Source organism: Elephas maximus, chromosome 10 (assembly GCF_024166365.1).
Source record: "Elephas maximus indicus isolate mEleMax1 chromosome 10, mEleMax1 primary haplotype, whole genome shotgun sequence".
NCBI classification, from domain to species: Eukaryota; Metazoa; Chordata; class Mammalia; order Proboscidea; family Elephantidae; genus Elephas; species Elephas maximus.
This window is the reverse complement of record NC_064828.1, coordinates 107,937,526-107,964,392: the sequence shown is the minus strand read 5'-3', so window position 1 is coordinate 107,964,392 and position 26,867 is coordinate 107,937,526. Positions and strand designations below refer to the sequence as shown.

Here is a 26,867-nt window from a genome sequence, read left to right as displayed (position 1 = left end):
CTCCATGGGTAGGCAAACCTAGCTCCACCAAGTGCCTGGAGACGCCCTACTCTGCCAGCAAGGCTTCTGCCTGAAGGCACTCAGCCTTCTTGCTCCATGGGCCAGGAAGCCCAATGCTCTGTCTGCTGCCAGTTACTGCCCATCTCCTGCCTCACCACCATTTCTCTGCTGCTGCTTCTCACTGCCTTTGGCGTTACAGCTCTCCCTGTCTTGGTCTCCTGGTTCCAGGAGCTTCTCAGCACAGGGATCCTGGATCCTTTGGGACATGCTCCACTCCTAGCTTTTCTTTCTTGGTGGTAGTGAGATCCACTCCTCCTGCCTCTGCGATGGCTCATTGTAAGCCTAGTGGGATGGGTAAACTGACCAATCCCTTTGTCAGGGTTCCATACACCTTATTTGCATAGTCCCATTCAATCACTGTGTGTAAGTCACAAAGACTATGGCTAAAAGGGCCATATTAAGCAATTCATTGCACTGCAGCAGGGCATGGAGAGTGGTTAGGCCGGCCTAAGTTAGAGTTTTGCTGGGTGGGCACAAAGGAAAAACGAAAGCGAGTCAAGGATTGTATTAGTTTCCTCTTGCTACTGTAACAAGCACCACAAAATTAGTTGCTTAAAACAACACAAGTTTATTCTCTTACAGTCCTGAGGGTCAGAAATCTGAACTCAAAGTGTTGGAAAGACTCATTCTTTCTGAAGGCTTTAGGTGCGAGTCAATGTCCTTCATTCTTCCAGCTTCCAGAGGCCATCTGTGTTCCTTGGCTCATGACCCCTTCCTGAATGACTCTGATGCCTGCGTCTGTCCTTGCATTTCTTCTCTGACTCTGGCCCTTCCGTCTCCTGTATAAGCAGCCTTGTGATTACATTGGACACGCCTGGATAATCCAGGCTAGTCTCCCCATTTCAAGATCCTAAAAGTTATCACATCTACAAAGCCCATCTTGCCATGTAAGGTAAGACATTCACAGGTCCCAGGAATTAGTATGTGAACATCTTCATATAATGGGGACATTATTGTGGCTACCAAAAAGGTATTGCCAGGAGAGTGGCCGAAGGGATGGACCATGAGATTTAAGCTGGTCACTCCACACCATTTCCATCTGTCTACTACGGCCCCAGAAGGGCCAAGGGCACGTGGGAGGGAGCAACCAAGATGTGATTTTAGATAAAGAGTTGATATTAGAGGTCTCAGATTGAAGGCCAAGGTGCAGCCATGACCGTCTGTGGTGGGGAAGAGTAAGAAACAAATCTTGGAAATGAGATGGACAGAAGGCAAGAGGCCAGGGGCTTAGAGGGGCACCCATGAGGACACTGAGTGATGCCAGAGAAGACCAGGCCGGGCCCAGGTGCCCATGTCCAGTGATGCTGGGGGTGATCCCACCACCTGTCTGTCAGTTTGTCCCACTGTGGTGGTTTGTGTGTTGCTGTGATGCTGAAAGCCATGCCCAGGTATTTCAAATACCAGCCAAGTTACCATGATGGACATGTTTCAATGGAACTTCCAGACTAAGACAGACTAGGAAGTAAGGCCTCGCAACCTGCTTCGAAAAATCAGCCCATGAGAACCCTTCAGATCACAATAGAACATTGTCTGATGGAGTGCTGGAAAATGAGACCCTCAGGACTGAGCAACATTTTGTTCTGCTGTACATGAGGTCACCAACAACCACAGGGTGTGATGCACAGGCCTGTGGATGTCAGGGGTGAGGTTGGGAGAGCATGGGGCCATCCAGGGAGGCTGTGTAACTGCAGGAAGAGGAGAGGTTGGGAGAGCATGGGGCCATCCAGGGAGGCTGTGTAACTGCAGGAAGAGGAGAGGTTGGGAGCCAGCAGGGAGGCCGGGAGAATCAGACCTGCTCTTGCACCCAGGGAATGGTGCCATTTGCTTGTTCCTGGCATGGGGACATGTGAAGAGAGTCCCTATCCAACGGAGCAGGGAGGGTTGGCAGAAAGAGATCTCAACAGTAAATGAGTCCAGGGAATGTTGGAGAGCAAACAACCCCCACTGGAGAGGACTCGAGGAGAAGCAAGCTTCTCTGGGGGAGTCGGGGCTCACTATCTGTGAGTACACAGGAGGAGGAACAAGGGGTGACAGGGGCCTGAGCCCCAGAACAGAGAGGGGCGACAAGGAGCAGCAACAGGAAAGATGTTATGCAACCCCCCATCCGGCATTTCATCATCTCAGATGCTGCCAGCCAGCTGTGGACCTGCCTTCAGAGAGTTTATTCCTTCCTGGCATAGGGGGTGGTGAGGGGTTGGAAAGAGATCCTATCCAAGGAGGTGGGAAGGATGGACAGAAAGAGACCTGAACAGGGAGTTCAGAGATCTGATTCCAGCCCCAACACCTTCCTGGCTCTCACCCCATATGTCAGCCCTCCGACCTGTCATCCATCTTTCTGCCCCTGCCTCCTGTTCATCTCTCATATCCACGTCTCCTCCCTCCCCGGATTTCTGGAAGAGCCTCCATGTTCCCCGGCTTGGCCCTCACCAGAGCGTGAGTTCCAGACAGTGGGGACCATGTCTTCTCACCTTTGCAAACCCAGAGCCTAGTGCAGTTGCTGGCACCCAACAGGAGAGCAACACATGATATTTAGAGAGTGAATGAATAAATGAGCAGGTACACTAATAGATGGGTGAATGTAAGGAAGACAGCCCTATGAGCTGATTATAGATGTAGGAAGGAAGGACATGTAGGAAGGAAGGGAAGGCAGGAGGGAGGCAGGTTGGCTGCATTTTCAGCACTGTGGTAGCGGTCTGTGCCTCAGTTTCCCCATCCACACTAAGGGGAGAATAATGGCGCCCACCGCAGGGGATTGCACGTGAATACACATAAAGCATCTAGAACAGAGCCCAGCAGGTAATAAGCACCTGAGAAGCATCAGCTGTGATGCAGGTGATGATAGACCGCACACGGGAACACTTTGGGGATTTGTATTATAAAATGTGAGCAAACAGAAATGCTTAAAGTCAACATGAAGGGAAGTCAACAACGGGGACTGAACCGCTTCAACCCAAGGTCGTGAGGCAAGTTCTAGACGCCCTATCGCTCCCTGTTATCTGAGCCGCCCACACAGGACATGTGCCTCTGAAAAACAAGTCTCAATGTCCTGCTGGGTCTCCATGTTCCCCTCGGGGGTGAGTCCTGTCACCCAGCCCTGCCTGTGCCACCCCTCCCTCTTCCCTTCCAACAGGGTGCCCCAGAGAGGGTCAAGGACAACACTCAATGTCCAGGGGCCGGGAACGGTGAGGATGGGCTGGGACATGGTGCCCTGACTACAAAGCCCGCATGTATGCTCCAGAACGTCGTACAAAGAGCCTGCTGAAAGGAGAACAGAGAAAAATTAAAGGGGCTCCTACTGGCCGAAATATGAAACGGGGAACACCAGAAGGGAAATGATCATGACAGTTAAACAGGACAGGTTGAGTCTCCTAAAAGCTGCGAGTCCATAATGGCACTCAAAGGGTAAAATTACAGTGTTTTATTGTACTTAGGTGCACTGAGTCAGTTCCAACTCATAGCGACCCTGTGTACAACAGAACCAAACACTGCCTGGTCCTGTGCCATCTTCCTGATCATTGTTATGCTCGAGCCCATTGTTGAATCCACTGTGTCAATCCATCTGGTTGAGGGTCTTCCTATTTTTCACTGACCCTCTACTTTATCAAGCATACTGTCCTTCTCCAGGGACTGATCCCTCCTGATAACGTGTTCAAAGTATGTAAGACAGTCTCGCCATCCTTGTTTCTAAGGAGCATTCTGGTTGTACTTCTTCCAAGACAGATTTGTTTATTCTTCTGGCAGTCCATGGTATATTCAGTATTCTTCACCATCACCACAATTCAAAGGCGTCAACTCTTCTTTGGTCTTCCTTATTCATTCTCCTGCTTTCCAAATTACAGTGCAGGAAAGGTTAGTTATAATAGAATGCTTATTTTATTTATTTTACTGAGTGGGGGATGAAACTATAAATGTACGTTTTATTCCTTCTATTAACTATATTGTCCCTTACAACGCACCGATATCTTTATTTTTCTCTATCTGCGTAGGCTGAGGAATGAAAACAAGGAACTCTGAATTTGTCGGATAGTTTCAGAAAGTTCAGAAATTGTACCAAGTATAGGAAGCAGCGCTGGAGGTTGAACACAGGAAGGACCAGGGTCCGCCTGGATGTTGCAAGTTGGCAGGTTCACAAGAGTGCCAGGAGGAGGCGAACCAAGTGTGCAAACGCTCTCCATCCCTGGTAATAGCCCTAGTAATTAAAGTGCGTTCTGAGAAGGCAGCCACGTGTCAACCATGCCGGCACAATTGTTAAATACACACAGGCAGCACCTTAAAGCCACCTGTGAGAAAGAGACTCTTATTGTCCCCATCTTACAGATGAGGATGCTGGGGCTCAGCAAGGCGAAGCAAAGCCCTTCCCCCAGTGAGTCCCAGGCTGCCCGGCTTCCGCTGCCCCAGGCCCACCTGGCTACATTGCACCTCACAGGTGCTCAGGTAGACGCTAGTTGCATCTCCAGGAAGCAACATGAACACAGGCCCCTGGAGAAAGGATGGGTGGCCTTCTCAGATAAGTGGAAGCCTGAATCTGAGGAGGCATCCCTGGTCTAAGAGAGATGCTCCCAAATGGGGACCAAAGGCAGGGGTCTTTCTCCCACTCTCAGGCCTCTGGGATCCACCTGAAATCTTTTCCAGACCAGGGTACATTCCCATAGACCATAACAGCAGTTGGCATTAACTTGGGGCCATGTGCCAAGACTGCCCTAAGGGCTTACATGTTATATAACCCTCGTGGAAGTGAGTGACAGTTCATATGCCCATTTTACAGATGAGGAAACTGAGGCACAGAGAGATTACAAGGCTTGTCTAAGATCATGCAAAAAGAAAGGGGTGGAGTTAAGGCTTGATAGCTTAGCCCCTGAGTCTGTGCTTAACAGACCCTGGAAACGGGAAGGAAATCTGAGAGGGAGGGCATGTGGTGTGTGTGTGTGTGTTGGGTGGGGGGGCAGTACAGGCTGGTTTCCACACTTTCCTGCAAATGGGTTCAGCTCCCCTGAAATCCAGGGGACTCCTGAGCAATCGACGATCCTTGGTCCTTGGTCTACTTGGCCCAGGACCCTTCTTCAGCACACTCCACTCCTCACTTTCCTCCTTGTTGGAGACTCGGCATCTCAGCTCTCAGGCCTCTCCCTATCCTACACAGTGGGGCTCCCATTCCTTTGCAGGGCCCTACTGGAGACCCTGCTTGGTGTAAATAGTAAAGCGCTCAACTATAAACTGAAAGGTTAGTGTTTGAATCTATCCAGAGGTGCCTAGGAAGAACGGCCTGGTGATATAAAAAAAGGTGATATACTTCTGGAAAATCAGCCATTGAAAACCCCTAAGGAGCGCACCTCTGCTCTGACATGCGTGGGGTCGCCGTGAGTCATTGAAAACCCCACGGAGCGCACGTCTGCTCTGACCTCTGCTCTGACATGCGTGGGGCTGCCCCGAGTCACTGACAACCCCACGGAGCGCACGTCTGCTCTGACCTCTGCTCTGACGTGCGTGGGGCCGTCGTGAGTCACTGAAAACCCCACGGAGCGCACGTCTGCTCTGACCTCTGCTCTGATGTGCGTGGGGCCGCCCGGAGTCACTGACAACCCCACGGAGCGCACGTCTGCTCTGACCTCTGCTCTGACGTGCGTGGGGTCGCCGCAAGTCAGAACAGACTCGACAGCAACTGGTTTTGTTTTGCTTTTTATGTTTTTACGGAGGGGCAGAGTCTCCCCAAATATCCGTCTCCAACCTATCCACACGATTTCCCGTGGTGCGGTCGTGCCCGGGGAACCCACCCAGGCGATGCCACAGGCAATTCCAGAAGGGACCCAGAGAACAAGATTCTCTCCCCCACCCCCTGCCCCATGGCCTCTGGGTCACGGGGTACAGTGTCCTTCGGTATTGGCCACTAACGCCTCCGTGTACTCTGTCCTTGTTCATTTTCCCAAATCACCCCACTCCTTCTTCTCAGGATGGGTACCCAGAGTCACTTCTGCAGCATAAAACACTAGGGGGAGAGTGGGAGTGAGGATGGGGAGATGAGGAAGCGCTGGGGATACAGCCCGGGACCCCTCACTCTCCCCTGCTCTTTCCTCATTCCTTCTGTAAATGTCCCCCCATCTGCCATCTCTCCTGCTCCTGCCAGGCTCTGTGATACACTCCTCTCCCCTGCCACACACCCATCACAGCCTCCAGGGGGCTCCCATGAGCATTTCAGGGGTGCCTCCGCCCTCTTCCCTCTGCAGCTGACCCAGGCACCTGCCAGATACCCTGTTCTAGGCCCTGAGCCAGGAGGGTGATGCCTGTCATCTCCATTAATCCCGAGCGGGTGTGGTCAGCCCTCTTACAGAGGCCCAGACCAGCCGGTAAGTCTTCCTGGGCCACAATGCTGGACCAACAGGGCAGCTGATAACGCGCAGGCCTGCCCAGGCTGAGAAGGGTGGGTCTGGCATCCACCTGGCAATGACAGCTTTGTGCAAGGCAGCATCCTGCCCCTGTGCCTCCACCCTCCCAGACCCGTGGCCTCCACTGCCACCGCAGCCTCCTTCCTCCTGGCCAGCAGACACTCACGACTTCCCCACACCAGCTGTGGAGGAAGAGGGATTGGACCACTGCAGGAGGCGCGTCATGCCCGCCAGGAATTCAAGGTACAGGGGGTGGTACCCTCTAGCCAGTCCCCAGGCCCCCTGGGGAAGGGCGCGGGGGGGGGTGCCTGCCAAGAGACCATTGCCCATCCAATACAAGAGTTGGGAGGGGCAGCTGGGCTTCGAGGTTGTACAGATGGGGAAACTGAGGCCCACAGAGGGGCAGAAGCTTACCAAGAAGGTATTGAAGGCACATCTCTCCAAGATGTGACGGGATATAAAATCCTGGGGGGATGCCCACTTGGCTAGATCAGGGGACAGCAGAAACACTGAAGCCAGGTGACAAAGCTGGGGGGTCCTTGCCTCTCTGAACCTCAGTTTCCCACTTCTGTAAAGGCAGGGGTACACACCACCTCCAGGGGTACTGTGAGTACTGAATGAGAGAATGCCTGGCATGGGGTCCAGCTTCCTGGAAGAAAGTTCTTAGAATGTCCCCCACCTCTAGTCAACCCCAAGACTCTCCACCCCACGACCACCTCGAGACGTCCCACCCCACCAGTCACCCCAATGCCCCCCATCCCACCAACCACCCCGATGTCCCCCACCCCACCAGTCACCCTGAGGCCCCTCACCCCACCAGTCGTCCTGAGGCTCCCGACTTCACCAGCTACTCTGAGGGCCCCACCCTATAAGCCACTCCGATGCCCCCACCCCACCGGTCACCTTGAGGCCTTCCCTGAGCACCAGCAGCAGGGTTTGTGGGTAAGGCAGCAGGGAGACCCTCCACACTGGGCAAGGATTAAGTGGGAGCCCTGGTCAGCATCAGAGAAGGCCTATTGTGCACATGTGACACTTGGCCCCGGGCTCAGCTTGAATGGCTACATTTAATCCTCACACTGCCCAGTCAGGTAGACACTGTCCTGGTTCCCATTCTACAGATGGGGAAACTGAGGCATGGGAAGGTTAAACAATGTACTTCAGGTCTCACAACCAGCGGAACCATATCCCCATTTTACAGATGAGGAAACAAGCACAGAGAGGCCCAGCGGCTTATCTGTGACCACTCAAAAAGGGAGGGGTGGAGTTAAGGCTTCAACCCACATAGCTTAGCCCCCAGGGGCTCAGCATTCAAACCCTGCCAACCTGGCTCTGACTCCCTGGTCTGAATGTTTTTGCTAGAGACAGAACCCCAAGGGGAAGGCAAAGTGGAGACTGAGGGAAGGAGAGAAGGAACAATGACACAGTCATCCATTAGCTCAGCAAATGTCTGCTTAGTGTGCTTAGTGCCACGGTGCCAGACTCAGGTGCACACGGACAGAGCAGAGCAGCTCCCGCGCGGAGCGTGTGTACAGAGATCAGCCACGAGTGTCGAGGGGTCCTCAAGTGTCTCCACGGTGCAAGCGCAAAGGGAGGGGGGCAGAGTGGGGGTGTGGGGTGATGGGTGCTGGCTTATTCAAAGGGAAAAACCTTTGTGACCGGGGGAGGTTTGAGTGCAGGTTTGAGCAGAGGCCTGAAAGAAGTGGGGGAAAAGTGTGCAGGCAAGGGGAACAGCCAGTGAAAATGCTCTGAGGCTGGAGCAGGCCTGAGAGGCTCCAGGGACAGCAAGGAGGCTGGCATGGCTGGAGCAGAGTGAGCATGGGAGAGGGTGCCAGGAGGTGAGTCGGAGAGGAAGGGGGCTCCTGGAGGTGTGGGCCACTGGGAAGGACTTGGGCTTTTTTCTCTGTGCAAGACAGGAGCCATGAAGCGTTTGCACAAGGTGCGATGTGATCTGACTTAGGTTTTTCAAGGGATTACAAGCAAGTGGAGCTGAGACTGGGGCTGGGGTCCTTCCGGTCTTACCCCCTAACACTCTCCCAACCACCATAGGGCACCCAAGGGCCTGCAATAGCCCCAGGGCTGAGCCACATTCCCAAGGAAATGGGAGCAGTCTCTGGGTGGCACAAACAGTTAAGAGCTTGACTATTAACCAAAAAATTGATGGTTCCAACCCACCTAGAGGGGCCTTGGAAGACAGCCCTGGTGATCTGCTTCTAAAAGGTCACATTTTTCAAAACCCTATGGACCAGTTCTACTCTGCAAGCACGGGGTCGCCATGAGTCGGAATCAACTCGACGGCAACCGGGTATTTTTCGTCTGTGGGTCACGTTGGTCTGCCTTGAATTGGGCCTCCTTCTGCTCAGAGCAGCCTGGAGATAAAGAGCCTACTGTGTGTCAGGGACTTTATATAAGCTGCTTTGTGTGGTCCTGGCAACAACGCTAGGAGGTGGGAGTGCCAACCAGGAGGCAGATAATGCATGAGGCAGATGAAAACACCCCCAGGATCAGAGAGGTGAAGCAGCTTGCCTGAGGCCACACAGCTCTTCGGTGGCAAATCCAGGCAAGAGTTGACCAGGATCAGCCTCACCCCAAAGCCAGGCTATCTTTGCAGATACACTCTGAGACCCCTGGCTGTGCCCACGGGTACCCCACGTCAGACTGATGTGGCCCTGTCAGCCCTGTCCTGCAGACCTGCCCCACCCTCTCCTCAGGGAAATCGCGAGCCTCTTTGTATCTGACGCTGGCTTGGTGACTTTGGATGAGTGGCCTCTCCTCTCTGGGTCTCAGTTTCCCCATCTGTCAAATGGGCTAATAACATGCTCTGACACCCAGGGCAGCAGTGAATCTTCAGCCCCAGGCGTTTGGAGGTGGCTGGCTAAATGGCAGCTCCTGCTCTCCGAGGACAGGGCAGCCACCAGGATTCAGAGCGGGGGCGTGGGGCTGGCAGAGCGGTGCTGTCCCAGGAGTCCCTGACTCATCCCACCCCACCTCAGACACAGCTGGTTTATGAGCTGAGAACAATGATCCTCTGTGGTGTGTGAAGTGGAGGGCTGTGCACTGCCCAGGTTGAGCCCATGTGCCTCGGTGCCTGGCCAACGGACTTTGTCCCTGTTTGCTCCTCTGATAACTGTGGTGACCTTGGTTAATAATCACTAGCAGCCTCCCCCCACTTGCCCCTCAGCGCCCACTGCTTAAATACAGACGAGCACAGGGCTCTGTCTCCTCAGCCTTGGTCAACACCTGGCCCTGGGACAGTGAGTCGTGAGTATGCCTTCTAATGGGGAGAGCCTCCAGGCGGGTGAGGGGATAGCCAGAGGCCCCAGGAGGATGGAGCTGGCTGGGTCTAGGCCCCCTGTCGCCATAGCAATAGCAGCCCTGGGGGGGCTCCCCCATACCTACCAGTGAATGAGCAGGCAGATGTGGAAGTGGGTGCTGGCTCCGCTGTCTGGGGACCCCAGGAAGGGCGAGGGCCAAGCTACAGCGGCAATGACAGTGAGAGCAGGCGTTTGTCTGCACAGCTCCGGCGCCTTTCAGGGTTACCTCCTTTTAGCCTCTCAGCCTCCCAGTGCTTGGCCACCATCCTCCTCCTCTTCTACAGATGAGGCGCTAAGGTGCAGAGAGGGGCAGTGCTGAGCCCAGGTCACTAGGGACCTGGGCCAGGAGCCTACCTGTCATCCAGGTCTCCATCATCTCCAGACATGCCTGAGAAACAGTACTGCGCTAGCCTGGGCCTGCAGGCATCGGTATGGGTCTCCCCCAGGCACGGGGGCCGCTGGGCACCCCTCAGGCACGGGAACATTGGCACGGGATGCCATCGTCAGGACTCCAGCTAACCTTTCTGAGTGCTTATTCTGGGTCTGGCAGCTGCTGAGCTCGGTGCAAAAATTAGCCAATTTTATCCTCACAACAACCCTCTGAAGTGGCTACTGTGATTATTCCCACTTTATGGATGAGGAAATTGAGGACAGGGAGGTTAAGAACTTGCCTCAAATCACACCCTGTTTGGGATTCAAACTCAGGCCGCCTAGCTCCTGACCCGGCCGCACTGCCAGCATGCTTCTCAGGCACAAGCTGGGGAACCAGAGCCTCGTCTATCCCTGGGGCCTCTCCAATGCTCAGTGACCTTTGACAGTTGCTCAACCGCCCTGTCCTCTTGTACAAAACGTAGATAACCTTTGCCCTCCCTCCCCTACACCTCTGCCCTCACTTGGCCCTGATCTCTGAGTGTTGAAAGGATTTGATTTTTCTGCCGTTGGTTTTTGGAGTTGGGCTACAAAGATGACCAAGGCCAGGCAGGCCAGGCTCCCCTATAACGCCTGGGAAAGGTCCACGGCAACACCCAAGGCTTCTTGAGGGCCTCCTGAGTGCCTGGCACTTCTCAGCTCTCAGTGCGTATTTAAACTGCACAACCAGCCTGTGAGGGGGGCGTACTCTTACCGTCTCCGCTTCACAGACCAGGAAGCGGAGGTTCAGAGAGGTTGAGGGACTTGTCCAAGGTCACATAGCTAATAGCCAGTTGAACTCAGGCAATCCACTGTCAGAGCCTCTGATCTCAGCCACTAAGCAATGCTGCCTCCCTTCATTTAGAGGGACCACCTCGGAGGTTTTCCTGTTTCAAGGCCCTTTGCTTCAGCTTTGCACATAAAGATTTCCGGTTGCTGTGGGGTGGATTCCAACTCATGGCAACCCCAAGTGTGTCGGAGTAGAACTGTGTGCCATAGAGTTTTCAATGGCTAGCTTTTTGGAGTTAGATCTCCAGGTCTTTCCTCCGAGGCACCTCTAAGAGAGTGTACTTGAACCTCCAACCTTTCAGTTAGCATCCCAGAACTTTAACTGTTTGTACTATACAGGGACTCCAACTTTGTACACAGAACCCAGTGCAGTCAAGTCAATTCTGACTGCACAGAGAAGGGTTAAAAGTAGCTAAATAAGGTTCGGGAACCCAAATGCCTAGGTTAAATCCCGGTTCCGTAAACTCCTAGCTCAGTGGTTTTCAGTCAGCTCTTTTGACCTCTTTATGCCTCAATTTCTCCATCTATAAAACGGGGCTAATAATAATCCCCACTTCACAGAGTAAGCTTTGAGGGGAGATTGAAGGAATCAATGAGCATAAGACAACAGTCTTAGTTATCTGTTGTAGTTGTTAGGTGCCGTCATGTTGGTTCCGACTCATAGTGACCCTGTGTACAACAGAACAATACACTGCCCAGTCCTGAGCCATCCTCACAATCGTTGCTATGCTTGAGCCCATTGTTGCAGCCACTGTTATCAATCCATCTCGTTGAGGGTCTTCCTCTTTTTCTCTGACCTTCTACCTTACCAAGCATGATGTTCTTCTCCAGGGGCTGGTCCCGCCTGATAACAAGTTCAAAGTATGTAATACAGAGTCTCGCCAGCCTCACATTCTGGCTGTACTTATTCTAAGGCAGATTTGTTCATTCTTCTGGCAGTCCATGGTATATTCAGTATTCTTTGCCAACACCATAAATCAAAGGCATCAATTCTTCTTCAGTCTTTTATTCATTGTCCAGCTTTCACATGTGTATGAGGCTATTGAAAACACCATGGTTTAGGTCAGGCGTGCCGTAGTCCTTAAAGTGCCATCTTGGCTTTTTTTAAAACTTTAAAGAGGTCTTTTGCAGCAGATTTGCCCAATGCAATGCATCGTTTGATTTCTTGGCTGCTGCTTCCATGGGCATTGATTGTGGATCCAAATAAAATGAAGTCCTTTAGTTATCTACTACTGCTACAACAGAAAGTTGTCTAGTGGTGCTGTAACACCAGCAGATGGCTTTAACAGACTGAAGGTTATTCTCTGACAGTCTAGGAAGCTATGAGTCTGAATTCAGGGCACCAGCTTCAGGGGAAGGCTTTCTTTCTCTGTCAGCTGTAGGGGAAGGTACTTGTCATCAATCTTCCCCTGGTCTAGGAGCTTCTCAGCACAGGAACCCAGGTCCAAAGGATGTGCTGTGCTCCTGGTTCATCTTTCTTGGTGGCAGGAAGCCTCTCTCCTCTCTGCTCACCCCTCTCTTTTTATATCTCAGAAGAGATTGACTCAAGATGCAAGCTAATCTTGCAGATTGAGTCCTGCCTCATTAACATAACTGCCTCTAATCCAGCCTCATTAACATCATAGAAGCGGGATTTACAACACATAGGAAAATCACAGAAGATGACAAAATGGTGGACGACCACATAATACTGGGAATCATGGCCTCGCCAAGCTGAGACGCATTTTGGGGGGCACAATTCAATCCATGACAGCATCTCATGTTTAAGAAGTACAGTCATGTTGATGGCAATTCTGAGGTTTGCTTAGTGTAGGGTTAGATAACTAATAAACAAATACTTGGAGAAATAAATATAAAGTTTTCCAAACAGAGACACAGTTCATTGCTGAGTAGGGGCCCCCTCTCTGAAACTGGCCAGGGAGAAGTCTGCCAGTTATCCAGGGGACAGGAAACCAGGCTCAGAGAGGTGAAATCACTTGCTCAAGGTCACATAACCAATAAGTACAGGGCTGGGCCATACCCAGGCTTATCAATGCCAAGGGCCTTGGTCTCCTAGGGCTGCCGTGTAACAAAATACCACAAGGTGGGGGGCTTTAAGGAACAGAGATTTACTTTCTCATAGTTCTGGAGGCCAGAAGTCCAAATCAGGGTCTGAGCTGTGTCGGCTCCTTCTGTGAGCCTCTTTCCAGTTTTCTGGTGGCTGCTGGCAATCCTTGGTGTTCCTTTGTGGCTCACAGAGACATGGTGTCTATCTCTCCCTACGTGTCACTCCCTTTTTATAAGACACCTCTCAAAAAGAATTAGACTAGGACCCACCCTCCTCTGCAGTGACCTCCTTTGACTCACAGATAACAAAGGAAAGGCCCTGTTTCAAACCAGGGCACAATCACAGTGTTAAGACTTCAGCGTATCTTTCTGGGACACATATGAACCTAAACCACCAGGTTTCAGCAGGTTTGGACCTTCTGCCTCAGTCGTGTCCCTGGACCCTGCCTCATCTCTCTTGGTCACTCAAGTCATGCTCCTGGGTGGAAGTAGTGTGAAATTGGGCAAAGGTGTCACACTCTTCACTCTCCCCTGTCCCCTCTGGCTTGGATACCAGCAAGCTCACTGTCAGACCCCATTCTCTTGGTTGGATGTCTGGCCCAGTGTCGGCACATCTCTGGGTGCTTCACCAACAACTCTCTCACCTCTGCTGGCCTCTCCAGTCCCAGGGTTTGGGGCCCTCCACTGGGGCTGCTTGTTCTGATGGCTGGGCGTGGAGGCAGCAGAAGCCTTGGGCCCCGGCGGTTGTAAAGAACAGACTGAGAGGCCCAACAAACCTGCAGCAGAAGGTCTAGTTAACATGGGGCCCAGCTGTGACTTGGGCAGAATCAGAGACTGAGCCATGGCCATCTCCCTCTGCAGCCAGAGCAGTGGGGAAACCAGGGCTCCTTCCAGTTTCTTCACGGATGCATTCTCCCTGGGCCTCAGCCCCTGCCTTTCCCTGGGCCTCAGCCCCTGCCTTTCTCTGGGCCTCAGCCCCTGCCCCCATCTGAGTCTCAGCCCCTGCCCCTCCTTGGGCCTCAGTCCCCACCCCTCCCTGGGCCTCAGCCCCTGTCCCTCCCTGGGCCTCAGCCCCTGCCCCCCTCTGAGTCTCAGCCCCTGCCCCTCCCTGGGCCTCAGTCCCCACCCCTCCCTGGGCCTCAGCCCCTGCCCCTCCCTGGGCCTCAGCCCCTGCCCCTCCCTGGGCCTCAGCCCCTGCCCCTCCCTGGGCCTCAGCCCCTTCATCACAAAAGGAGGACCTAGAGCCCATATAAGTGGGTGAGGGCGCCTGTGTTCACTGGTTGCACCCACCCCACCCCATCTCACCTTCTAGAGGTCAGCAGGGATACCTCCCTTGTCCATCCCCATGGAAATTTCCAGTCTCAGCTTTGCTCCGCCAAGCCCAGAAGGTACCTCTGAGAATCCAAGGTTAGCACCACTGAGGGGGCCCCCTTTGTATAGTCAAGGGCAGTGAGGCCTCAGAACAAAAGGATGCTTGTCCAGGGCCAGTGGACAGTAGTGGCCCTGTTAGGGCTGGAGGAGCCAGCCTCTGGCCCCGAGCCCCTTCAATGTACTTAGTGTCCCCACCCTGCCTAGGCCCAAGCCACTTCCGATCTCAGAGCCTTGAAAATTTCCATAAACTCTGAAGGACTGGACCCAAATCCAGCTGGGAAGTAAGAGAGAACACTGAGGGAGGTAGAAATATACAGAATTAATTTTAGCACCATCTCCAGCTCTGAAGTTTAAGAAAATATAAACAGGTATTATGTAAGGTTTGGTCTGCTCCATTTGGATTATTTAGAGGCATGAAGGCCAGAGAAAAGGTGGTGGAGGGAAGCCAGCTTTGGGCTTTATTTTGTTGTTATATTGGGAAGAAACTGTTGAAAGTTTGCAGAGGGGGGTGAGACCCAAGTTTTGTATTTCCCAGCTTTTTCCTTTCCAGTTTTCATATCCCAAATTCAAGGACTCCTTTCTCTTTGTATTTTATTACGATGTTGATTTTAGTTATGCAAGGTCTGTTCTCTTCTATTTTGACCTCAGTTTCCCCATCTGAGAAGAGAGCAGGCTGTATTTGGAGGGCTGCAGACCGGTGGCCGAGCCCCGGGCGAGTCGGGAGCAGAGGGAGCTGAGCGGGGCAGGTCAGGGCTCTGTGTTGCTGGGCATGACATTGACTTTGTCCTTCTCTAGGCCAAGTGTGGTCTCACTGCTTTAGCCACAGGCCTTGCCACTCCCTATCTCATCCTGTCTTGGTTATCTAGTGCCGCTTTAACAGAAATACCACAAGTGGATGGCTTTAACAAAGAGAAATTTATTCTCTAACAGTCTAGTAGGCTGCAAGTCCAAATTCAGGGCTCTGGCTCCAGGAGAAAGTTTTCTCCCTCTGTCAGCTCTGGAGGAAGGTCCTTCTCATCAGTCCTCCCCTGGACTAGGAGCTTCTCTGTGCAGGAACCCCAGGTCCAAAGGACACACTTGGCTCCCGGTGCTTCTTTCTTGGTGGTAAGGGGTTCCCCCTCTCTGCTTGCTCCTCTTTCCTTTTACCTCTTGTAAAATAAAAGGTAGTGCAGGCCATACCCCGCAGGGAAACTCTCTTTACTTTGGATCAGTGATATGACCTGAGCAAGGGTGTTACAATCCCACCCTAATCCTCTTTAACATAAAATCACAATCACAAAATAGAGGACAACCACATAATACTGGGAATCATGGCCTAATCAAGTTGACACATTTTGGGGGGACACGATTCAATCCATGACACACCCCCAGCCTTGAAACACACTTACCTTACCTGAGTGGCCCTGAAGGCTTTGAGCTTGTAACCCCTGCCATTCTTTCCCCAAAAAGAGCTACTCTATCAGGTCCCTCTGGCTGTAAAGTTTGGCATCTAGACTTACTTAATTGTCCCGACAATCCCATTTTACAGATGAGACAAAATGAGGCTCAGAAAGATTAAATGGCTTGTTCTAGGTCACACCACTTGTAAATGACAGAGTTCGGATTATAGCCCAGGTCTGTCTGAAGCTAAAAGCAATGCTGTTTCTAACCACCGCCCCCCCCCACAGCCCCACCACACACACGTGCGCAAACACACACACACCCCCTTGCACACACACGCATGTGTGTCACTCCCTGGCAAGCAGGCATCTCCAATGCCCTGTCCATGCTAGGACACAGTGCTCAGAATAGGCAGGTGAGCTGACTGCAGGGACCTCAGCCTGTTCATGCAGCTAGACGACAGGCTCATTGTGGGACCAGCCCCCTTTCTCAGGAAAGGCTTCTCAGGGTTGGGGGTCTGTTTAGTGTTTAGCGGACACTGTCCCCCGGCCACACGGGGAAGATTGTCATGAAATTCCAGGTAGCGGGAGGAGATTTCCTGGAGTCTCCTGAAAGCCTGGCAGAACATGCCCAGGCAGAATCCCAGGGACCCTAGCCAGGACCTTCCACCCCAGGAGAGAATGGACGTCCCTCTCTGACAAATTCAGTTGGGTCTTTTTTGACTCTAGCCCACTCTGAAATGAGACAAGCTTCCCTCCTGGCAGGGGAGAAGGTGGATCCCAAGGGGGCAGTGTGCTGAGCACCTCCTGCAAGGGGCACCCTAGGGGAGCAATTTTACAGTGCTTGGAGATTGGCAGCTCGAGTCCACCCAGAGGCACCTCGGAAGAAAGTCTTGGCGACCCACTTGCAAAAGGTCATAGCCATTGAAAACCCTACAGGACACAGTTCTACTCTGACACACGTGGGATCACCAGGAGTCAGAATCAACTTGACGGCAACTGGTGTTTGTAGGCATTTTGGATTATCACATCCGGAGGGGGCGTACTACTGACATCTAGTGGGTGGAGGCCAGTAGCACTGCTAAACACACTACAATACACAGGACAGTCCCCACAACAAAGAATTCCTTGCCGCAAATGTCCACAGTGCCCAAGCCAAAAGCCCTGCCCTATCTGCCCAACCCTTAGAAGAAGGCCCTGGTCCCACCTTCAGTGACTTCTGTTCTACACGAGGAGGCAGCTGATACACGCAGACACCTTAGCTGTCAACAGAGCACTAGACCAAAAGCACAGAGCTGGCCCCAGCTCTGCTTGACTGGCTGTTGGCCTTGACTGAGTTACCTGACTTCACTGAGCTTCACTTTTCACATCCTGTAAAACGGGGATGACAAGACATACCTCAGATCCCAAACCCAAGGATGGGCACTGTCTCTTGTCCTATTTCGGCCTAAATTCCCCAGGCCCGAAGCATTGTAGGACTCAGAGAACAACCCAACGCCAGATCAAGTGGCCCTTAAAGTCAGGGATGTAGCTCTTCTGTGAAACGTGTGGAGTTAGAGCCAGGAACCCCAGGTTTTCATCACAGCTCCGTCATGTTCCAGCTGTGTGTCCTCAGGCAAAATCCTTCCCACCTTGGGCAGAGGCTTCACCATCCATTAAAGGATGGGGTTGGATGGAAGATCTCCAAGGGCTGTCCCAGCTCAAAGTCATCTTAGATCCTGGCCTGACCCGCTTCCTGGGTATTCAAGGGCCAGTTCCATCTGCTTCCTGAGCCTCCTTCCCTCCTCTATAAGATGGGGGCTTACAGCTCAGGGTCACTGCAAGATGTCAGCGGAGGAGTCAAGAACATGGGCTCTGGACCTAGATTGCTTGGGTTGTGGTCCTGCTACTTTACTTGCTCTGTGACCCTGGACAGGCAGCTTCATCTGTCTGAGCCTCGGTTTCTTCATCTATAAATTGGTGATGGTAATATTACCTCCCTCATAGAATTGTTGGAAGGCTTAGATGAGTGAATACATATAAAGTGCTCAGAACAGAGCTTGGCATATGGTAAGCCCTGTGTCCCTTTTTGCTGTTTGTCTTGTTCTTTTTCAATGATGATGATGTAGGAAAATGCTCAGCACAGCCTGGCACACAGTTGGCATTTAGTAAACTGTGCTCAACAGTGCCTCACTAGTACATGGCATTGGTCAGTGGGTGGTGGGAGCCATTGTGTGGCCTGACTCCGGTCTCGGTGCCTCCTCCTCTCTCTTGCAGGACAATGCCATCCTCCATCTCTTGGGGCCTCCTCCTGCTGGCAGGCCTGTGCTGCCTGGTCCCTGGCTCCCTGGCCAGGAGCCCTGAGGGAGATCCTGCCCAAGAAACGGGATCATCTAAGTGTGATCATGACCAGCACCAAGCCCGCCTTGATATCTCCCCGAGTCTGGTCAACTTCGCCTTCAGCCTGTACCGCGAGGTGGCCCGTGAGTCCAACACCACCAACATCTTCTTCTCCCCAGTGAGCATCGCTGTGGCCTTTGCACTGCTTTCCTTGGGGGCCAAGTCTGACACCCACACCCAGATCCTGGAGGGCCTGAAGTTCAACCTCACCAAGACTCCAGAGGCCGAGATCCATGAAGGCTTCCAACACCTCCTCCAGACCCTCAACCAGCCAGACAGCCAGCTCCAGCTGACCACTGGCAACGGGCTGTTCATCAATGAGAGTCTGAAGCTAGTGGATAAGTTTTTGGAGGATGCCAAGAAGCTGTATCACTCAGAAGCCTTCTCTATCAACTTCAGGGACAACGAAGCAGCCAAGAAACAGATCAATGATTACGTGGAGAAAGGAACCCAAGGAAAAATTGTGGATGTGGTCAAATACCTTGATGACAACACAGTTCTTGCTCTGGTGAATTACATTTTCTTTAAAGGTGAGTTGCACAACCAGCCTGAACTGGTTCTCATGGAAGCGTCCAAAAATATTCTCCCACACTCGGTTCTTAGACTCCCCTTGGTGATGCAGTATGGGGCATGTCAGTATATCTCAGCACGTGTCCTTACATTTTCCACATGCAACCAGCAAGAATCCTTCCGTAGTCAAATAAGTTTGGAGAATGCTGGGTTAAACAGAGCCAAATCATCTTCATCTCTGCAGGACTTTTCAGAGCCTTGATGTCCTGATGAATCTCTACCAGGGAGTGGGGAGAACGTGTAATATTCCTCAAAATACATTGTCAGAAAAAACTTTTAGAAGAATATCTGAAGGGAATAGTATTTCATGGAATATACTCTGGAGACCTCTGGTGTAATGGAAAGAGTGTCAGCTTTGAAGTCAGAAAGACCTGGGTTCGAATCCTGGTTCCACCACTTATGAGCTGTGTGATCACGGACAAGTCACTTTACCTCTGAGGTTCTAGTTTCCCACCTATGATATGGCAATAATAAAACTCTTGCTGTCAAGTGGTTGTAAGGGCTAAACAAGTTAGAGAGTCCCTGGGTGGGGTCACCATGAGTTGGAATTGACTCAACAGTAACTACTTTTTGGTTTAAAAAGGTTAATAAGCACACAGGACTGTGCCCAGCACATAGTAGGTGCTCAACTAGTATCTGCACCTGCCTTCCTGCCTCTGAGCGTTTAAAATGCTGGGAACTTCTAGGCTTCAGAGAACATTCCAAGCCAGTGTTTAAATTGTCCCATGGCAATTGGCTGGGGCGTCCCATGGAAATCAACTGAATTCCAGGCAAGGGGATGCTTGCTTCACTCGGTCAGCTTCCTTCTTCTGGAGGCAGAGTGGTGCGATGCAGAGCTGAGGCCAAGGCCAGCACAACTGAGGTCCCAGCTCTGCAGTGTGACAGGCAGGCCTCATCCCCTCTCTGGCCTCATTCTCCTCCCCTCATCCAGTGAGGAAGGTGGGCTCAGTGGTCGCCAGAGAAGTACATCCCCACGCTGACTTGCCATGGTGGCGATGCTGGCCTGGTCTAGGAACGGAGGAGCAGCCCAGGTAACTGCATTTCCTGTGATGGTCCAGGAAGAGGCCTTTTGAATAGTTACAAGAACATTTACCTTGAGTGCTCACTGAACCGGGCATTTACAAGGCAAAGTGGTGCCGAGCTATGGCTCATGGAGCTTCAGGCCTCTCCCAATAATTTTCTCCCCCCCCAAAAAAAATTTTCTCCCAAGCCACCCTCAAATAAACACAAAGTTCAAGTCAAAATGCTTACTCTGCACAGCCACTTGCAACATAAAGCCATAGACCCTGTCCACCCAGGTTGGGATCCCTCTCTAACCTCAGACTATCCTCACAGAAGCCCCTTTAGTAGCCTGGATGGATTTCGTTTGGGCCCCATTTTTACAGATGAAGACACTGAGTGTCAGAAAGAGGTGTCTTACAAGGCAGCTCAGAGTTTACCTTGAGCCTTGAGTCCACGGCCCTGATGTAAACCTTGGCCTTGGCCCTGGCTGATGTTCACTTCCTCTGTCTCCAGGCAAATGGAAGAAGCCCTTCGAGGAGGAGAAAACCCAGGATGGGGACTTCCACGTGGATGAAGCAACCACGGTCACCGTGCCCATGATGAATCGCCTGGGCATGTTTGACCTCCACTACCACGAGGAGCTGTCCAGTTGGGTGCTGCTCATGGACTATGTGGGCAATGCCACAGCTATCTTCATCCTGCCCAAGCCAGGGGAGCTGCAGCAGCTGGAGGACACACTCACCAAGGAGCTCCTCGCTCAGTGGCTGACAGACAGACAAAGGCGGTAAGTTCCCACCCAGGGGCTGAGCCACCTCAGGACCAGCCGAAGGGTTGGGCAGAGTGGACCCCAGGTCCCTGGGGCCACAACTGCTGTGGATGTCCTTCTGCCTACAGACAGAGTCCTGAGCTCAGTTCTGTCAGCACCGTCTGGGCACTGTGAAAGGGACCAAGGTCCTGTCCTCAAGGACATCCCCCTTAGCATGGACGCTGACCCCTCCTGACATCCGACCCCCTAGTGCAAGGACAGAGACACCACCCAGTGCTATGGGAGAACCAAGACCACAGAGGGCCTTCCTGGCCACGGTGGCAATGGAGTTTGGAGTTAAAGGATAGAACGTCAATGGGTGGAAAGGGGAAGAGCCTGCTTGGAGAAGGCATGGCAAAAGCAAAGGCCCAGAAGTCACGGAGTTCAGGGCACGTCTGCGGAACATTGTATGCTCCTTCTGTTGATAGATCAGAGTGGTTTGATGGGCATCGCGGTAGGAAAAATATACTTGAGCATGTGCCCCCAGTAAGTGTATATTTACTTAATAGACCCACGTTCCACTGAACTATTTTATTATTTACATTATGGAACAAAGGGAATATCAGCTTAAAATGTGAATAGAAGTTTTAAGCCTTTAAGTGTGTTGATCCCCACCACACCCCCACTCTGGTCCCTGCACCCCAAGAGAATGCAGAGCACTTTGAGTCTGGAACAGGTCAGAGAGCCTTGAGGGGCAGTCTGCTTGCTCATATCAGACCCCTTCTCCGGCCTCGCTCTTTCCCCGTGGAAAAGGAGCACTGAGCAATCAAGCAATCCAACCTCATACAATCACTCATCACTCGTTCCCTGGACAAATGTCACTCAGCTCCTGCCACCACATGTCCCAAGCGGCACACTGGGGACTGAGGCCCCAGAGGAGCTCCATCTGGTGGGGGAACCAGGTCACTGTGACTCAGAATAAGACACACTTCGCAAAGGACACACTGATTTTGCCTGGAGGGGCTTCTAAGAGGAGGTGGCACTTGAGAGAGATTTGTCAGGACAAGACAACCCCTTGGAATGCTAGCATTCTCTGATCCCATGTGTAGAGGAAGCTAAAAAGCAGAATAAACCAAGGCCTGCTCCGCACCCTTGGAGTGGGCAGGAGGACAGGGTGCCAAGCAAGGGAAACAACAGTAAAACACTCTTACACTGTGGTGGACCTGAGCCGAGCCTGGGCCTTAGATAAGCTCTGAACCACCTCCATTTTCTTTCCCTTTATGGCAGGTCCGCCATTTTGTCTTTTCCCAAACTGTCCATTTCTGGAACCTACGATCTGAAAAACCTCCTGGGCAAACTGGGCATTACCCACGTCTTCAGTGATGGGGCTGACCTCTCTGGGATCTCTGAGAGCGAAGGCCTGAAGCTGTCCAAGGTGAGATCACCCCATGGGATGACGGTGCCCCCTTCATCCATTGGTTAAAATGCTTATGGGGGCCATAGCACAGGCTAGAGGCTGTGGGAAGGGTGGAAGGGGCACAAAAAAGGTCATCTGAGGAATTCAAACGGATTCGTGGTCAAGTGCTCCTGGCATTTCAGTGAACTTGGCTGAGGTTGTCACTGATCCTGTCTTACCTTTCCTTCTTTGTGACTCATCTTACCCACATTAACAAAGAGAGGCTTAGGCTCTGTGATTTCAAAGGACTTTCCAGCCCCAGTGTCCTGTGACATTTGGAGCTATTTGGCAAATCACCAAGACAGAGTTAGCAGATAGTTTCAGCTAAAAAAGGCAGTTTATTCAGGCAGATAAAAAGTCATCAAAGAAACAACTGCAGTTCAATTACTGACTGTGCACTGAATGTCGGGCTTTGTACGAGGCACTTTGAAGGTCACCATCAAAGTACATGCAAGGTAGACAGACAGTGCCAGGTAAGCTTCCACAGCCTGAAGTTGGGGGTTGTGTCCCACAAGGTTGAGAGATGCAGCTCAGGAAGGGAAGAGGTGAGCGTGATAGGTAGAATCAGGGACAGGCCCTGAGAAGTGAGAGGAAGGCCTGTATGAACGTGGAACAGAGCGGAGAACTGGAAAGAGAAGAGGTGGTCCAGGTGGAGGGAGGCCCGAGGGGCAGGGAAGGAACCAGTCCTGGGGAGGGGAGAGGATGGGGAGGTAGTGGAGTGGGGCCCTGTACATATGCTGTGACCAACTGATGGAGTCCCACAGTTGCCAGACTAAAGATTTAAAATTTTGCCCCTCATTCACACACACACACACACACGCACACACACACGCATACATGCACACACACATTTGTGCATATACACACATACATGCAGATACACACAGGTATACACGCGTGCATGCACACACACAAATACACACAGGCACACACATAAATGCACACATAGACACGGTCACATGCATGCACACATATGTACACACATATACATGCAGACTTACACTGACACACATGCACACATACACAGGCACACACAGACTCGTGCATACAGTCACATACACACACTTACTGTGTTAGGCTCTCTACATGAATCATCACAGTGGCCCCATTTAGAACTCAGGCATCAAGAAGCTAAGCAATCTCCCTGCGGTGATACGACTAGTGCAAAGTGGGATTTGAACCCAGAGTCTTAGGATGGGAAACTGTACTCTTCCACCACACCATGCTGATCCGGTTGTGAATGTGCAATTAGTTCTTTGATGAAAATGCTCCCATACAGACACCCAGCCTGGATTCTGTTGGTTTGTTTGTTGTCATTGTTGTTTCCCATTGAGGAAACGTTGGTAAGACCAAGCTCCTTGACAGTCTCTGTGGCAAGAGCCTGCCTGTGTGCCCCCAGGAGCTGTCCCTCCACAGGTGGCCCTGCTCCGGGGCTGGGCAGAGTGGCGCAGCCTGCTCTGCCTCCCCACTCAGAGCAGGTCTCTGTGCTTTCTCCCCTCCAGGCGGTGCATAAGGCCGTGCTGACTATCGATGAGAAAGGGACAGAAGCCTCTGGGGCCACCATTTTGGAAGCCATCCCCATGTCTATGCCCCCCACTGTCAAATTCAACAGCCCCTTCCTCGCCATCATCTATGATGAGAACACCAAGAGCCCCCTCTTCGTGGGAAAGGTGGTGAACCCCTTAAAAAATTAACTGCCTCTCCGGCTCAGCCGCCCACCTCCCAGGCCAGCTCTCCTACCTTGGTGAGCAATAAAGCATGCGCTGACCTGGCCAAGTTTGAGTGTGGACTTGCCAATCTCCTCATTCCATTCTCTGAGTTTTCCTTTACACCCTAAGGGTATGCGTGGAATCAAGGTCACAGGGTTCTTTCATGTATTCATTTAATTAATATATATTATTTCGGCCAGGCACTGCACTAGGCCGAAATCCACATTTTATAGGCTCTCGCCTTGGCCTGCTTATGCAGAAGCTCCAGGCTTTCCAGTTACGTCTGGGACTCCCTCAGGGTGACTTTGAGCAAGTCTTCAGAGACCACACACTGTCCCCAGGCTCCACCAAGCACCCACCATGTTCTTCCTTTATTTAGCCTCCCTCCCAACGCTCACTGCTCCACCATGTGAGAGCCCTCAGCCTGCCAAGGCTGCCAGTGCCAACCACAAGGCTGCCCACCTCCTGCCGTTGCTTCTAGAGCCGTCAGCCCACATGGGTGCATTGAGCTGTTACATCTCCAGTAACAGTAGGGAGAAGGTCATGTCTCCAATCTCATCCTGCTTTGTCACCCCTGAGCCATGCTTGGGCCCCTGCATCTCACAGGGTCTTTCCTGCAGATGGCGCCTGAGGATTTTTCCTGTAGATCTTTCTCCACGGGGCTGGATAGGGTACACATGCCATCTTCCCTGTCATTCCCATCTCCACCCCAAATCAAAAACCCAAAACAGTTGCTGTTGAGTAGATTCCAACTCATGGTGACCCTATGTGTGTTGAAGTAGAACTGTGCTCCACAGGGTTTTCAATGGCTGTGACCTTTTGAAAGTAGACCAACAGGCCTTTCTTCCAAGGCCTCTGGGTGGATTTGAACCGCCAACCTTTCGGTTAGCAGCCAAGCACTACCCATGGACTCCTCTCTCCACCCTAGGAATTCCCAAATACATCTCCTCTTAGCAGGTCCTTTCTCCCCAGGTAAAGAGAAGGTTCCCTGAGTCTTGGATTTTATCACCTCATCAAGCTCACCTGGACCACCAGCACCTCCCAAGACTGCCACCGTGCTTTCCCTGTCTTCTCCTCCCCAGCCATGTGCCCAAGATGCCTCAGATGGTTCTGGAGAGTCATTGCCCATGCCCTCCCCTGTTACTGGGCAGGAAAGCATGGCAGCCTGGCTGACTCCCCTTACCTGTTCCCTGCCCTCCCTCTAGCTAAGCTCTGACAGGGCCACATTGCAACCCGTGCCATGTTCTTGCTCCATGCATATCACCATGGTCTTGAGAGGCAACCACAGTTTGGGTACCAACACTGGAGGCTGTCCAGGGGCGGCCCTTTCCAATGAGGGCCACCTGCTCCTTCTCACCCCCCAAGGCCCTACTAAATAGTCACAGAACTAGGAGCCTTGCAGGGTGCCCCGTCTGGAGGAGTCTACTCTGTGCTGGACTCACAGAAGTGTGCTTGTCCTATGGAACTTACTGTCCATCCCATGCAAATCCAGTAATCTCCCTTCCAGACCAGGCTTTGGGGATGAAGGTCCACCTCAAGTATTAGGTTAAGTCATATGGAATTGTCACTACTCAGCTAAAAAATGGTCAAAGAGAAATAATTTCATATGATTCAGTCTAAAAGAGAAAGGTTTCAACTGTTCCCCAAACAAATCTCACGTTGTCTTATGTTTCCTCAGCTCAGACACCCCTGAGTTCCACAAATTCCCTTAATGATATGAGCATTGTATCCACCTAGGATGATGGCAAGGCAAGAGTGTCAGACTTGAAGGTCAGAGGATCTGGATTTAAGGTCAGGTTCTGCCACTTACCAGCTGTGTGACCTTGGAGAGTCACCAAACCTCTCTGAACCTCAGTTGCCTCATCATGGATAATAAAACTTACTCATTGATTGGGTATGAGGTTCCAGTGAGATGAAGAAACAGCTTTTACAAAGAGGCCAGAATAGGGAGTGAACCTAAGGGACTATGTTTCTCATAAGGAGCCCTGGTGGCACAATGTTTAAATGCTCGGCTGCTAACTGAAAGGTGGTGGCTCGAACCCAGCAGCTGTGCCTCAGAGGAAAGGCCTGGTGATCTGCTCCTGTAAATATTACAGCCTAGAAAACCCTATGCGGCAGTTCTACTCTGTCACATGGAGGCTCCAGGAGTCAGAATTGACCTGATGGCACACAACAACCTGTTTCTCATGGGTGGTACCCTGGGCGGTACGAACAGTTAATGTGCTTGGCTGCTAACCAAAAGGCTGGAGGTTCGAGTCCACCCAGAGATGCCTCAGATGAGAGGTCTGATGATCTGCTTCTGAAAAGCCAGCCACTGAAAAACCTACGGAGCCCAGTTCTCCTCGGACATACATAGGGTCGCCGTGAGTCCGAGTCGACGTGACAGCAATTGGTGATGTGTCTTGTGCTCATGAGCTCCTTTTATGAGCCTTCTCTGCCTGGGCAGTGCTTTCCAAATACCAAATACTCATTTAACCCTCATTAGCAGCGCTGTAATGCCTACAGAGTGTAACTGCTATGCCCATATGTGCCCATTGTACAGACAAGGAAACTGAGGCTCAGACAGGTTACTTGACTTGCTCAAGGTCACACAGGAGCAAGTAGTAAACTGCCTTCAGTTGTTCTGCCAAAGCTCACCACCTAGCTCCACACCCTCCCAGAGGGCCACTCTGGACTTTGCAGAGCTAAATTCCTTGAAGCGTGAGGACCGCTGGCTACCTACAGCGCACCCCTAGGAGGCTTTGGTGCCACCAACTCAAACCAAAAACCAGAATGCTCTTTAGAAGTGAGGATGGTGAGACTTCATCTCACCTATTTAGGACATGTTGTCAGAAGGAATCAGTCCCTGGAAAAGGACATCATGCTTGATAAAGCAGAAAACCGAACTGGGTGCCATCGAGTCGATTCCGACTCATAGCGATAAAACAGAGGGTCAGCCAAAAAGAGGAAGACCCTAACAAGATGGACTGACACAGTGCCTGCAACAATGGGCTTGAATATACCAACGATTGTGAGGATGGCGCAGGACCAGGCAGTGTTTCGTTCTGTTGTACATAGGGTTGCTATGAGTTGGAACCGACTCGACGGCACCTAACAACAATAACAATAGGAACCAACTGGGCTGGTCAAGGGTGGGCAGAACATCAGGGCACCTGAGTCCAAGGAGGACAAATGTGTGCCAGATATCCTCAGCTTCGCGTTGTCCTTTGGAGTTTTCAAAAATGTAGTCACCATCTAAACCTCAAAGCCTGTCCTTGAAGAA

General features: G+C 51.9%; 1 protein-coding gene across 2 annotated transcripts; it reads left to right on the top strand.

Moving 5' to 3' along the window:
* The first annotated feature begins 6,346 nt into the window (after window positions 1–6,346).
* Window positions 6,347–23,664, top strand: SERPINA1 (serpin family A member 1). Of its 2 annotated transcripts, none has more exons than XM_049898034.1 (5): window positions 6,347–6,683; window positions 18,001–18,653; window positions 20,209–20,479; window positions 21,728–21,875; window positions 23,399–23,664. In XM_049898034.1, the coding sequence occupies exons 1-5, from the start codon at window positions 6,499–6,501 to the stop codon at window positions 23,588–23,590; spliced, it is 1,449 nt and encodes a 482-aa protein (XP_049753991.1). In that variant the 5' UTR covers window positions 6,347–6,498; the 3' UTR covers window positions 23,591–23,664. The 2 variants fall into 2 exon arrangements, with proteins under 2 accessions (XP_049753991.1, XP_049753992.1); XM_049898035.1 differs by lacking the exon at window positions 6,347–6,683 and adding an exon at window positions 9,675–9,698.
* The last annotated feature ends 3,203 nt before the right edge of the window (window positions 23,665–26,867 follow it).

What these genes read in the sequence shown, in the direction of transcription:
- SERPINA1 (XM_049898034.1), top strand. Translation starts at nt 6,499, where the DNA reads ATGACAGCTTTGTGCAAGGCAGCATCCTGCCCCTGTGCCTCCACCCTC. An exon ending in ATGCCCGCCAGGAATTCAAG is followed by an intron (nt 6,684 to 18,000) that starts GTACAGGGGGTG and finishes TCTCTCTTGCAG; the next exon opens with GACAATGCCATCCTCCATCT. An exon ending in GAATTACATTTTCTTTAAAG is followed by an intron (nt 18,654 to 20,208) that starts GTGAGTTGCACA and finishes CTCTGTCTCCAG; the next exon opens with GCAAATGGAAGAAGCCCTTC.